Source organism: Muscardinus avellanarius, assembly GCF_963383645.1.
Source record: "Muscardinus avellanarius genome assembly, chromosome: 5".
In the NCBI taxonomy this organism is placed as follows: domain Eukaryota; kingdom Metazoa; phylum Chordata; class Mammalia; order Rodentia; family Gliridae; genus Muscardinus; species Muscardinus avellanarius.
Genome location: NC_137790.1, coordinates 99,960,710 through 99,975,248, shown reverse-complemented (window position 1 = coordinate 99,975,248; position 14,539 = coordinate 99,960,710). Strand labels below are relative to the sequence as shown.

The following is a 14,539-nucleotide window of genomic DNA, read 5'->3' as shown; positions in this document are numbered from 1 at the left end:
AGAGGTGGGATGCCTTATTTACCTGAGATAGACTCTATTGAAATAATCCTTTAAATGCTCTTGAACATCTGTGGCAAAAAATGTAGCAAGTTGACTTGACAGTTAATCTAGTGTTCAAGAGATAGATCAGCCTCAAAAAGGGCCTTTCTTAGTTTATCTCCTTAAAAAAATACCTAAAATATAAATTTTAAAAAATACCTGGGCGTGGTAGTGTAGGCTTGTAATCCCAGCATTTGGGAGGCTGAGACAGGAGGATCAAGATTCACAGACAGCCTCAGCTACTTAGTGAGGCACTTTGCAACTCACTGAGACTGTTTCAAAATAAAGAATAAAAAATAGGGCTGGGGGTATACCTTGGAGGTAGAATGCTCCTGCTTTGAATCCCTCATACCACAAAAAATAAAAAAATAAATAAACAAAAATATATGTGTAGATTATTTATTTCTTTACTTCAAAGGAAGAGTAGTTTTCAAGAAAATAAAAACCTTTCTAGGTCAGAGAAGTGGAAATTCTAACTTTGCTTCAATCCTTTTACACTGTTAAAAAGTCCTTGTCAATTTCTCCCAGACAAGATTGAAAAGGCAACAACTCTGACTCATGCATTCTGACTCTTCTTTGACAACTGTAACTCTTTCCTATTAGTGAAATTAGAAGAGATAATCTGGAGAATCTTTCTGTTAAAATTCATACTTTATTGGTGCATTGTAATTATAAATCAAAGCGAGATTCAAAGTGATACAAATGTAGATAAATACATCATTTGGTGCATTAATCCCATCCACCCACTCTTCCTTTTCCCTCCCATGCACTGTAGTGAGATTGGCAGTGGTACCTTCACATATGGAAATAGTATTACTTAAACTGTTTTCTTCTGCTGTTCCCCCTCCCAAATCTTTTGTACTATTTGTTTGATCTCTCTCCTTTTATATCTGAGAACTTTTTACTTCTTATTTTCTTTATAGCTTTCACATGATAGAAAACATATAACCACAACCCTTACTTCTCTGAGACTGGCTGATCTCACTTAGCATAATAATCTCTAGTTCCATCCATTTAGCTGAAAATGATAGACAGACACCTAGTTTGGTTCCACAATTTTGTTATTGTGAGTTGTGTTGCTATGAACATGGCTATACATATATCACTCTAACCTTGATTATTTTGGAAGAATGCCAAGGAATGATATACCTGGGTCATACGATGATTCTACTCTTAGTCTTTTGGGGGATATTGATACTGATCTTCATAATACTTGTACTAATTTACAGTCCCACCAGTTCCTATTTCACCATATCCTTGCCAGTATTTCTTAGTGCATGTGTGTGTGTGTGTGTGTGTGTGTGTGTGTGTGTGTGTGTTATTGAGGACTGAACTCAAGTACATTACACCCCCAGCCCTATCTTTTATTCTTTATTTTTTGAAACAAGGTCTCACTAAGTTACAGAGGGCCTCACTAAGTCGCTGAGGCTGGCTTTGAACATGTGATCCTCTGTCTCAGCCTCCAAAGTACTGGGATTGCAAGAGTACACCACCATGCCTGGCTTTGTGTTCTTGATGATTTCTATTTTAATTGTAGTTGGATGGAATCTCAGTGTAGTTTTGCATTCACTAATTCAATGTTTTACATAAAGAATGCATATGATTAGCATCCTACAAGAAAAACTATAATACATGTTCTTAATATGTTTAATCCTTGAGCATATCTAGAAGTGATAATATACTTTAGTGTTCATATCTTGTTATTTGTCATATATAATTAATTTCAAGATGGGTAACTAAATTCTCTATGAAATAGATTTAAATTTTTAAATGAAGAAAAACAAATAATATGGTAACAAAGTAATATTTCACTGATTGGCAAGATATAATTAATCATTATAATAATTATAAAAGATATATGCTAATATATGTATATGAGTATAAAAATGAGTAGAAAAATATATAGCTGAATTTAGAGACTTTAAAATATTCTTTAGAGTTCAGAGACTTAAATATTTTTCAATTTAATGTCCACTATAAGTGTAAACTATGCCTAGTAATAAATGAATTGCAACAAAATAGTACCTTCTTTTTATATGAATATTTACTTTTGAAAATAAAACCATGAAATTATCCTACTTTTATGTACAAAACCATTTCTTTCTTAACACTACTCCCCACTTAAGACAAAAATAAAAATTAACTGTACTTTCATAATTATCAATGTGTTTTTCTCCTGTTCTTCTTTATCACTATTGCAAATCAAATAAATAAATACATAAAGAGAAATAAAGTAAAAAAGATGTCCCTCACATCATGTAGCATTTTATACTTTTCAAATTCCTTCAAATATATTACCTCTTTTGACTTTTCTAGTCATTTTATGTGACTGACAGAGCAAATATCATTACTTTTTATAGGTGAGAAAATTGAACTGCAGAGCTTTTCAGTGGCCCAGCACCCATTGATGAATGACTGGTCCACAGCAAGGAATCCTATTTTAGTCCAGTGCTTTTTTTTTTATCTCCTGCATTGCTTGCAGTTCAGTTACAGAAAAACAATAAGATAAATAGAAATGTATTGCTAATAGCTCATAATATCAGATAACACTTGTAAGTAGTGCAAGATGTGGAAGTTTTTCTGTGATAAAATTTTAGAAGTAATTTTATATATGCATTTATGTTAATATTTACTTAAATAGTCTTTATATCCTCCTACCTTTAAGAAGAGTTATAAATATATATTTCATTTTAAAACTCACCACCAAAAATTGACTCCATCCTTTATTTTTATAGAATGGTTCATAATGCAATTTATTAAGATGACATTGAACATTCAATACACATCATGTCACCTTGGCTTTTTCTTTTATATAAATGAGAAAAATAGGAATTCTCTTTAGTATTTTAGTTCTATAGGCAATTTTGCAGGCAAAAGAAATAAAAATACTGAATGCCAATTCTTATATACATTGAAAACTCAAAAAATTATATCAGTTAGCCAACTGCTGATTTTTTAGGTACCTTTAGAGACATTTCATTCTTATTCATTATAAGTTATGGGCTTATTCTTATAAGTTGTGGGTTTCTTCTCATTAATAATGGCTTTAGTTAAATATGCTCTTAATTAACAGTATTGGTATCATAGAATAAAACATTTATGTGTAGTAAATTTACAAAGACAAAATGATGAAGAACTCTGTCTTCCTTTGGTGTTGCTTATTAAACTAGGGAATTACATAGTCCCAGAGACACATGCCTGTCAATACATGAAATCATGTTTTCTCTTTCTGCCTCCAGCCTCATCCTTTCTCCAATGCGTTTTCATGTATAGGCCCTGAAAACAGTCACTAAATCAGAAACTTACTGAGTTTAGGACTTAACTTCTCTCTGTATACAGTTCTAATTCCCCTTTCTGATACTTCTGAACAGGATTTGTGCAGCTTAAAAGCAGCAGCATTTCTAGAGATGGAAAAAAATTGCATGCATTTGGAAAAGCAGCAACATATTTACTACTCATAATTGTTTTCCCCTAGTACTGGCTATGAGAAGTGCAATCATTAGAGAAAATTTTAAAGGCAAATTGCCTTCAGTCTTTTTAACTCAAAAATCTCCTTAATGATGGCTTATTTATACTGATTCTAAATAATTGTGTGATTGGAATTGTTACAGACAGAAGCTCTTTCATTAGTTCAGTTCATAAACCATTTTAAGGGTGGGAAGACTCTTTACCACTATTTCCTCCTGTCCCTGAAAATAAAAAGATTTAGGGAAATATTTCCTGATACCCACTTTGATAATATATATTAAACCTAGGACCTTGAGTTATATATCCTTACTATATAAGTGGATCCCCAGGCGGGAGGAGAAGTAAAGAATAAAGAAATAAAGTATAATAGTCTCCTCAACATTTTGAAGCTACAGTTGGAAAAATAGTGTCATATTTTAAAGATCTGGCTACTTTCCTGCAATAACTTTTGCAAAAGTTGTCAAATAATGAAATTTTTAAAAAGAAAGAAAATTTCAAATTCATATTTTTTCATGTTTTGAAAGCATCATGGGTTTTTAGTTGGAAAAAGTACAGGGAAATAATGAAGACACATTTCTCAAGTCTGAAATCTGTTGCTAATTAACTATATGATCTTGATTTAGGAATCATGTCATGATTGCTTCATTCGTGAAATAAGAATAATTTCATGGGGTCAATATGAAATATTAAATATTTGTTTAAAGTGGACTAAAAGGTAAACATATAAGTATTCCATCAGTAATAGAAGAGTTCTCCCTTTGTTGCTATCTCGTTTTTCTTCTTCCCTACCTCTTTTCCTCCCTTGTTCTCTTTTTATTTCCCTCACTTCCTTCTTTCCACCCTTTCTGAATTATAATGATAAAAGAATTATTTTATTTTTTATTTTAAGTTTATATTAAGTTTAAGTTTATAATAATAAATCAACATGTTTATAATAATATATGGACATAATACATTAGCATATCATATTTACATATTAATGTTCTCTATAATATATTAACATATTAATATATTAGTTTCATATTAAATTCAAGAGTTTATATTAAGTTTATTTTTAATTTTACTATAGCCATAAACTGTGAGTGTAAAATGTCTCATTCTACTATTGAATATATATTAATCCCTATGAGAGTACTTTTATAAAATTTCAGGTTCTTTTTTAACAATCTAGACAAACAGACTTATAATTCTCACAGTATTGATTTCAGTGTCTTCTCAGAAAGCAGATAACAGCAAGAAACATCTGATGTGTTTTATAAATTCACCCGCTAGCCACTCTATTTGTCTTTGTAAAGGATGAACATATAATTGAAAGAAAAGGTATACTTTAGTGGAAAGATAGCCAGACTTGAATTTAGAAAACTCTAGTTTGATCCCTGGTATTAACCACTTATTAGCCCTGACCCTAGGCCTTAAACTTCTTGAATCATAAATTTAGCAACTATGTAACAGAAATTCAAATGACAGTACTTTTATAAAATTTCAAGTGTTTTTTTTAACAATCTAGACAAACAGGCTTATAATTCTCACAGTATTGATTTCAGTATATCAAATGATCTGAACAAAAATCAACAAGTAACCTAAAAGATATTGTTTGACCAATAATTAATGGACATTAAATAGTTGATAATTTAGCTTAAAGTTGACTCAGAAGACTAGACTTCATATAATAACATTTTTGAATCTTTGTATAATTTAGTAGATATTTGCATAATGTGGGTGCATTCATTTGCTATATCTTTTGTAACAATGTGCCCAAGACTGGGTGAATTAAAGCACAGAAATTTATTTTTTCACATTTCTGGCATCTAGAAATCCATGATGGAAATGGTAATGGGGTTGGTTTACCCTGAGACCTCTCCCTTAACCTGTAGATGATCAGGCCCCTGTGTTCTCACACAGCCTTTTTTCTTGACTCTGCTCTTCTGGTGTTCTGTCATAATGGATTAAGGCTCACCCCTATGATCTCTTTTAACCATAATCATCCCTTTAAAATTTTACCTCCAAATATTTTTTTTGGCATTCAAATGTGTGTTAGAAGTTAGGACTTCAACATATAAATTTTGAGGAAACACCATTTTTCCATAATAATGGGCCTTAATATTATTTCTACAACTAAGGTCTTAAATTGCATTCACACTTGTTTTCCACATGAGGGTTAGAAAGCTTTTCTTGTCCTAAGAGCCCGAAGATGTTTCTAGCACTGGACAAATATTGTCAAGAGGATAAATAATAGAAGTAACACAGAATTCTTCCTTTGGCACTTGACATGCAGGTGGCAGCTTCTGACCAGTAAACTAAAAAATGCAGAGCTAACATTGAATTGGTTCAATAGTATAGGCAATTTAGGAGTATTTGTGAATGAATTCAAACCTAGCTGTGGAATCCATTTTATTCCCTTCTAGACAGACACTGTGAATAAATGGATTGTCTAGAAAAAAATAACAGCATCCTTCTGCTGGACTAGAAAATAAGAACAGAAGTAAATAGAAAGAGTATTTATATAATGGAAATTAAGTAGAATCCTTTCTCTTTTATCCTCTCTGGCTCCTCCTACTTCCCTGGATGATTTTTCCTGAATATCTGAATACCATGAAGCTAGCCAGAGCCCAAATGCTGCCTGTACAGGCAATGAAACTAAATCCTATGTTAGGCTACCTTCAGGTATCAGACTACTATCTCTAAGAAAAGAATTCAAGAAAATTTAGTTTTTAGGTCTGTTCAATAATACTACTACTATTTATTTATCAAATAAGCAACAATTAAAAAAAATCACTTGGTTCCAGGAACTCTATTAGGCACTGATTAGATAAAATGAAACTGTAAGTTTTCTGCTGGAAGCAGGTCATCATCTACTAAAATTACCAACCAAATTCTTTCTAATTTGTAGAATAAAAACAAAATAATATTTTACTTAGTATACTGTGGACAATATAAATGCTTCATATTATTATTATTATTATTATTATTATTATTATTATTATTATTGTTATGCAGTACTGGGGATTGATCCAGGAGCATTCTATCTCTGAGCAACACCCCCAGCCCTATGTTTTATTCTTTATTTTGAAACAGGGTCTCACTGAATTTCAAAGAGCCCCACCAAGTAGCTGAGGCTGGCCGTGAACACAGATCTTCCTGTCTCAGCCTCCCAAATGCTAGGATTAAAAGTGTGAACCACCACAACTGGCTACTATGTGGGTTTTTGTTGTTGTTTTTGTTGTTGGTGGTGGTGGTAGTCAAACTAGAGCTATGATGTATCTTGAAGGGACTTAACTAAATTTGACATAGAAACCCAAGTGTCTCCAGATTACTATGAATCATTCTCAGAGATAGTAGTACCCACAAAAACATGGGAAAAAAATATCCTAGAATTTAGAGGCCTTTTTGAGTTTAATCAAAGAGGGTGGGAAGCATTGTAAGTAGGAGGTTAGCATACTGATTTCTAGTCTATTGTAAAACACGATGTGGAATGTATTTTTGAGCTATGAAATGATTTGTACTATCACTAATATACATTTTAATAAAAGTTGTTAGTAAATTTATACAATATTTAACTTCTGTCCTCCAAATTAAAAAATGGTTGAAGTACTTACTAAAATAGAAATATTCCAGATATAGTTAAGTACTTACTAAAATAGAAATATTCCCGACATAATCAGAAAGTTGACAGCTTTGTAAAATTAATATACAGCATAATAGTGTATAAACATTGCTATATCATTTTGAAAAATTACCATTTTACAGGGAGGGTTATATTAAATTTTATCTGAAAAGGAAGAAATATTTCAATTACTTGAAGAATTTTAATGTATGGATCCTAAATATTTCAAGTTCATTGCTTTTTGTCCCTAATAGAAAATTTTTTAATTTTATTTTATTGGTGCATTATAGTCTCACATCATAATGTGGATCATGTTGACAATGGCATATATTCACATGGTACTTTGTGGCCCCACCCCTGCTTCCCCTTTTCCCTCCCTCCCAATACTGAGTGTTATATTCACATATATAAACATATTCGAATGTAGCTTTTTCACTGATTAACTTCAGCCTTCTCCCTTCCCTACCCCTCTTTTCTGGCTTTGCTGAGGTTTAACCTGCATTATCTGGAGTCCCATTGGTATCCCTAATACTCTCTAGCTTGAGCATATCTAACCGCAATCAGAATGGCAAGCATAAAGAAGTCAAATAACAACAAATGCTGGCAAGGGTGTGGGGAAATAGAAACTCTTTTACATTGTTGGTGGGAGTGCAAACTAGTTCACCCATGATGGAGAACAGTATGGAGATTCCTTAGAAAACTCAAAATGGATCCACTATATGATCTGGCTATACCACTCCTGGGTATCTTTCCAAAAAGGATGAAATCAGATAATTACATTAACATATGCATACCCATTTCATAGCAGCATAATTCATAATAGCCAAAATATAAAACCAACCCAGGTCTCCATCAACAGATGAATGGGATGGATTGCAAAATCATGGTAAATACACACAATGGATTCTTTTTTTTTTTTTTTTTCGTGGTACTGGGGTTCCTGGAAGCCCTTCTACCTCCGGGCCACACTCACAGACCTATTTTATACTTTTTTAGTTTTGGAAACAGGGTCTCTTAAGCCAGCACGGCTGGCTTTGAACTTGCATGATCCTTCTGTGTCCGCCTCCCAAGCTCAGGGATTGCAAGCATGTGCCACCACGCCCGGACTTACACAATGGAATTCTAATCAACAATAAAGAAAAACAAAATCATGTCATTTGCAAGAAGATGGAAAGACCTGGAGAACATTATATTATGCGAGATTAGCCAAGCACAGAAAGAGAAAGAACATTTATTTTCCCTAATAGAATTTTAATGTAAAATTAAGATAAAACTACATATCCTATATTGCAGTTTAAAAACAAAATTTAAATGTAACAACATAGAGTTGTACGCTACATAACTGTATTTCTTTCAATTAGGGACCATATATATTGGGGTTGTCCCATAACTTTACATCACCTAGTGATACTCTATATTTGTACAAAGATGAAACAACACATTTCTCAGAATGTATCCCCATCATTCAATAGCACATGTCTGTGCTTGAAAATATGATAAATATGTCTTTATAAATATTTTAAAAGATACTACATAGCTTTTCATTTGAGAAGAAAATATCTTTGAGGATAATATAATTCAATCTTTGCATTTTATGGATTACTAAACCAAGGCCTAATGAGATAATGTGCTTTCTTACAAAGCTCTTCAGTGTCAGTATTGGTACAATATTCAAAACCATCTTCCATTCTAGCACTTTTTCATTTGTCTTGGCTAAAACTGATTTATTTCAATCACTATGCTGAGCATGGGAAGGAGGGAGGGGAAGGGAATAGAGTGGGACTGGGGAGGGCTAAATGTCTGTAGTGTGCATGTATGCCTCTACCATCTTGACCTTCATCAAGATGTATGATTACAAAACACTAATAAAATAAAAAAGTCATACTACTATGATTCTTAAAATTATTACTCTTTTAAAAATTGATTTATTGCAAGTAATTGAAGATTTTTCAAAAAAGGAAGGGAAACCTCCACCCGTTCAAGGGAAAGGACTAGGCTGGACCCAGATCTGTACAGTATTCCTTCTTTTGGCCACTTCTGTCTCTATTTTCTCTGACTCCCTGCTCTGTCTTAGTGATGAATTTCTTTCACAAGACTCATAATTCCTACACCTTGAACAAAGTGATCACAAAAAGTATAGTGAAGAAGCTCAAACCTATCATATATATCCTCGACAAAGATAAGTCTAGTGTCAGGAATCTTAGCCTAACATTTTCCTCCTTTTTCAGGAATTTGACTCCAAATGTAATTATCTTTCTAAATCACAGATTATCTCTTTTTTTTTTTTTTTGCGGGCCTGGGGGTGGAACCCAGAGGCATTTGACCTCTGAGCTACACTCCCTGCCCTATTTTTTTATTCTTTATTTTGAAACAGGGTCTCACTAAGTTGCGGAGGGCCTAAGTAGCTGAGGCTGTCGGCAAACAGCCATCCTCTGGTCTCAGGACTTACGTTTTTGTTTTTGTTTATGTTTTTGTTTTTTTGTTTTTTGTACAGAATCATTCTTCCTTGAGCTATAGCCCCAGCTCTTTTTAAAAATTATTTTATTTTTAAAAGTTATATTATTGGCTCATTGTAGTTTCACATCATAATGTAGTTCATATTGGTAGTGACATACATAACCTCAGCACTTGGTGGACTTTCCCCAGCTCCCTCCCCAGTCCTCCCCTTTCTCATACAAGATATTGAGTTTGGCACTGGTATTCTCACATAAGTATATAACATCAATAAAAGTGTTTCTTTCTTTAATTCTCCATCTTCCCCATCCTCCCATAAACCACCTCCCTTGCTCCACTGGTGTTTCTCCTCCGTTATATAAAATCCTTCTAATATGCCAATACTCTGTAGCTTCTGCTCATGGGAGAAAACATTACTTCATTTTTTGTGTGTTTTTTATTTTGAAACAGGATCTTTTAAATTGATGAAATTCTCACTAAGTTGCTGAGGCTGAGGGTTAAACCTGCACTCCTTCTTTTTCAGTCTCCTGAGTATGGCGATAATAGGCATATGCCACCATGCATCCTTAAATACTTTTAAAAATTTAATCACACCAGAGTAGATTTCTTGACTATTTTAGCCAACCCAAATCTCAACATGTTCAAAATGCAGTGCCAAAAATGCAGAAGAACATTTCTCAATTGGTTTAATATAGGCAGTGTCCTCTATTGCCATCTGCTTTGGAGTAGACAATTTCTGAAACTGCTGTATTAAAATATCTATGGTTTCCAGGAAAGTATAGTTCCAGGAACCAAATTTAACAGCATTGAAGAAGTGTCCATCATAGGTCTAAACATGACAGAAAAAGAGAAAAGAGGAAGACAAATCACTTATAGAATTGTTTCTTCAGTATTATGTGGAAGTAACCAGCTATGAAAAAAAAATAGTGTGAAATTATTCTCCATTGCTTTACTGTTATACCATCAGCTACAGAAAAATGCCAAGTATTGCTTATAGCAGAAGTAACAGAAAATTACCTGATTATAAACTCTGAAGAGACACAACTGGCAGCTCTAGCATATTATGATTGTGGTGTCAATAATTTTTGTATAGTTAAGAAAATACTTAATAAAAACATAATAGTCAATGTTTATGAGAATTAATGGTCCTGATTACCCAATGAATGCCTGAAATCACCAACAGTTACAAACCTTATATGTTTTTTCCTATATATACATACCATGATGAGATGCAGTGAGGGGGATAATACAGGCCTTGTTCTTTTTTCCTTTTCTCATTCTTCCTCTCCCCTTAAATTCTTTCCACTTGCCATTAAAACACTGAGGGAAAAAATGACAGAAGCCTGATCTGACTGATTTGTGAAAGAAGGGAAATGTGAGTCAATTCTACTCTACTTAGGTTCTTAATGTTAGCTTTCTTGTTACAAAAATATTACTGCTTGCTTATTATACCCCAAATTATAAGGTACAGAGCATTTATAAAGGAGTAGGAAAATGCCATTAATGTGGCATGCTAATATTTTTATCAAAGTTTACTTTCAAGTTATTTTTATGTAGTTAAAACCATGCCATATGTACAGTTATATAAATTATTTTTCTCAGTAGAAGTACATACTATGCATTTTCTCTGTGTTTATTTTCTTTAAGAATAGCTGCTCTTCCTAGTCTACATCTCCCTCATCTTATTTAGCAGTGCTCTTGACTGCCTGCTCTACATCTGTCAAATGCTAAAATGTGCAATGATGGAGAAAATAGGCCTGACCTCTGCCCTCATAGAGTGGCCCATTCAGTATCACAAACTACCACCTTGCTTAGTCCACTACAAAGCCCAATAAATAACTTAAACACTTTATGTTTGAAAAATGAAGCACAAGTGCTAACTAAAGTCACATTATGAGGGGCTATACTCAATATTACCCTTTGTCTTTTTTTCATTCTTTTACTGACCCCTCATTACTTCTCCTCTCCCATGGGAAGCAAATAGATTCTTCAAGTTATACATACTGTTCTTCCTATCAGGTAAGTCATACAAAGATGTATAAGCAGCAAAAAGAAAATTCAGTTTAACAAGCTAACAGAACCAGCTTAGATGTCCATCAATGGATGAATGGATATATACACACAATGGAATTTTACTCAGTCATAAGGAACAAAATTAGATCATTTGTGGGAAAATGAAAGTAACTCGATAATATTATACTAAGAGAATACACCCAGTCCCAAAGAACAAATAAATGCATATTCTCTCTTATATGTGGAAGCTAGAGAGATATTAACATCATATAGATGAGCAGAGACTCCATATCTAGGGTGATTAGGGAAGGGAGGATGGAAGGGAATCATAAAAAGTGCAATAGTAGAAATAACGGTATGAATATACACAAAATTGCCAGTCCCAATCTCAAAGACTTGCAGGGTGAAAGTGGTGGTGGGGACTCAATGGGGATGGCAAAATAAGTTGTGTGCATGTATTTTTCTAACAATCTGTACTCCATTATGAAGTAAAACTATTGTGCATTCAATTAAGAAAAAGAGAACTTCCAATGGTGTTAAGTTTCTCTGTCCCATTATACTAATGTATACTGAATAATAGAGAAAAATTAAATATGTCTGAAAGAGGTAACCAGGGGCTATTTTTGATATACTTATGACAGAAACACAACAGAAGCCAATACTGAGAAAGAAGCCCCTCATTGAGTTCTGTGTAAATCCCTAGGTTGTCTTATTTGGCAAGTTTGGCTAGGCATCCAGGACAGAGACCAGGATGACTAATATCATGGGGGTCTTGAGAGGATTAGAACAGTGACTGTTTGCCAAACAGTTTGTGAAAGGTTTTCAACAGTTTAACAACTAGTGTGGAAGGCTTACCCTGGAGAAAACATGTCACAGTGATACAGTGATTCCTGCTCTAGGGAAGGATATCAGAGTTAGCAGAAAGCTTTCTTTTTGAAGTAGAATCTTTTGCATGGTGGTTTCTCTGGTAATCTCAAGAAAACATAAAATCCAAATCTATGTACACAATTAAAAAGAAATAAAATGAGAATTTCTATAAGTGGAGAACTGAAATTAAGTATAAATATTAAAGGAAAGCTGTTTAAATATTATAAAGATGAAAGGGGGAAGACAAAGAAAAAGTGGGTAGAAAACTGCTCTCAGCGCAATATTTGCACAAGCTGAAGTGTCTGCTTATTTTATTTTGTATTTTTGTGGTCATGAGAATTGAACACAAGATTTTACCCTTGCGAGGCAAGCATTCTACCACTAAGCTACATCCTCAGCCCTGAATTGTCTACTTATTTTTAAAGAAAAAAATAAGCTGGGCATGGCAGCACGTGTCCGTAATCCCTTTACTTGAGTGGATGAGACAGGAGAATCACAGGTTTGAAAACAGTCTTAGTAACTTAGCAAGATCCTGTTTCAAAAAAAAAAAAAAAAAAAAAAAAAAAAGGCTAGAGGCATGTCTTGGAGGTAGAATGGTAGAATGTCCCTGAGTTCATTTTCTAGTACCAAAAAGAAGAAAAGAAGAAACAAAACAAAACCAAAAAATAAATAAATAAAAGGAAAAGAAGTATCCTGTCTTAACCACATTCATGAAATGGTACTATGTGAACTCCTAGTGTGTATGATAATATTTTTAATGGTTTGTTCTCCTCTTTTAGATTTCCTTATTGGAAAATGCTGGATTTGGAGGTGTTCTTCTATATATTGATCCTTGTGATTTATCAAAGATTGAACATTTTAACCAAGATACTTTCATGGTGACACTGAATCCAGGAGGAGACCCTTCAACACCTGGTTATGCAAGCATTGGTAAGTTTATTGTTCATCTTCATTAACAACATTACAAGCATTATAAGCATTACAAGTATTTAAATTTTGAGTGTATAATACCTAAGTTAATAAAGAAATATTAATGTCAAGTAGTTTTCCCAATCCATGTTTTAAACTTTATTTTCTCAAAATTGTAATCTACCAACCTGTTGCCTTTGAACTCTTAAAATTTTATAATAAATTTTGCCTCAATTAAGAGTAGCATTATGAACAAACAACAAACATGTTTTATGTTATTGATTGACTGAAAGACAAATTACCACCATGAGGATTGGGTACTTTATGTGGGTTGGAAGCATGTACAAATATCCAGTAGCATAAAATGCCATTTGGTTCTTTGAGGGAAGCTATGATAACTGTTAAATCTAGAGTATAGGGGTAAATGTGATTAGCTGAGTACAGTAATGAGAAAAGATGCTAGAGATAATTGGAGTGATGCATCAAAATTTTTGGCTTCTTAAAAGAAGGTACCCTATTTCTTGGCCAGTCATTGGATGCATATAGATGGCCATACTCATCTCAAACCTCTTCTTTTTCCTAGTAAGCTATGTTCATGATAGTGGTCATCATGTGGCAGGGATAAAACAACCATGATTTTGGTAGATATTAACTGAAACATTTAATTTCTATTCATTGTGTCATTGACAAATATTTGGATCATGTGACTTGGCTGAGGAAAAAGTTCTCAAAATCCTTATTTTAGGATGATACTGGCCCACTTATGATATATGTTAGTAGCTAAAATTATAAAAAAGTAACCTTAATATATTCTGCCAATATTTTTCTTCTTTCTCTGAACTATCACAAAAATATTAATAATTTTATTCTACTACAACTGTCTTTTCTCTATATATTAACTATACCAGTGAGTAACTTTTTCCAAGAGGGAAGTAAATTGAGTCATCAAAGGGCATGTTGACTACTAAAGCCTTATTTTCTTCACAATAAAAAGGAATACTCTACTAATTTGTATCTTATAAGATCAATTATAATAAAGTAAATAATCTTGAACTGCACCACATACTTCAGTAGAAACTCTGAAGGAGAGACCCAGCTGTCATCTAATAAGCTCTCCAACTGAGTATGGTGAAACTCAAATCTGAAAACTGCTGAGCTAGAGAAGCTTTATTGTTTTTCTTATGC

At 33.2% G+C, this 14,539-nt stretch overlaps 1 protein-coding gene across 1 annotated transcript in view; it reads left to right on the top strand.

The window, feature by feature from the left end:
- NAALADL2 (N-acetylated alpha-linked acidic dipeptidase like 2) overlaps positions 1-14,539 on the top strand; it is a gene marked incomplete at its 3' end in the record, with an annotated part of 975,844 nt that overhangs the window by 469,004 nt on the left and 492,301 nt on the right. The window contains exon 5 of the mRNA XM_080695918.1: positions 13,225-13,375. Within this exon, the coding sequence (XP_080552044.1) occupies positions 13,225-13,375 (151 nt within the window). The remainder of the gene's footprint in view (positions 1-13,224; positions 13,376-14,539) is intronic.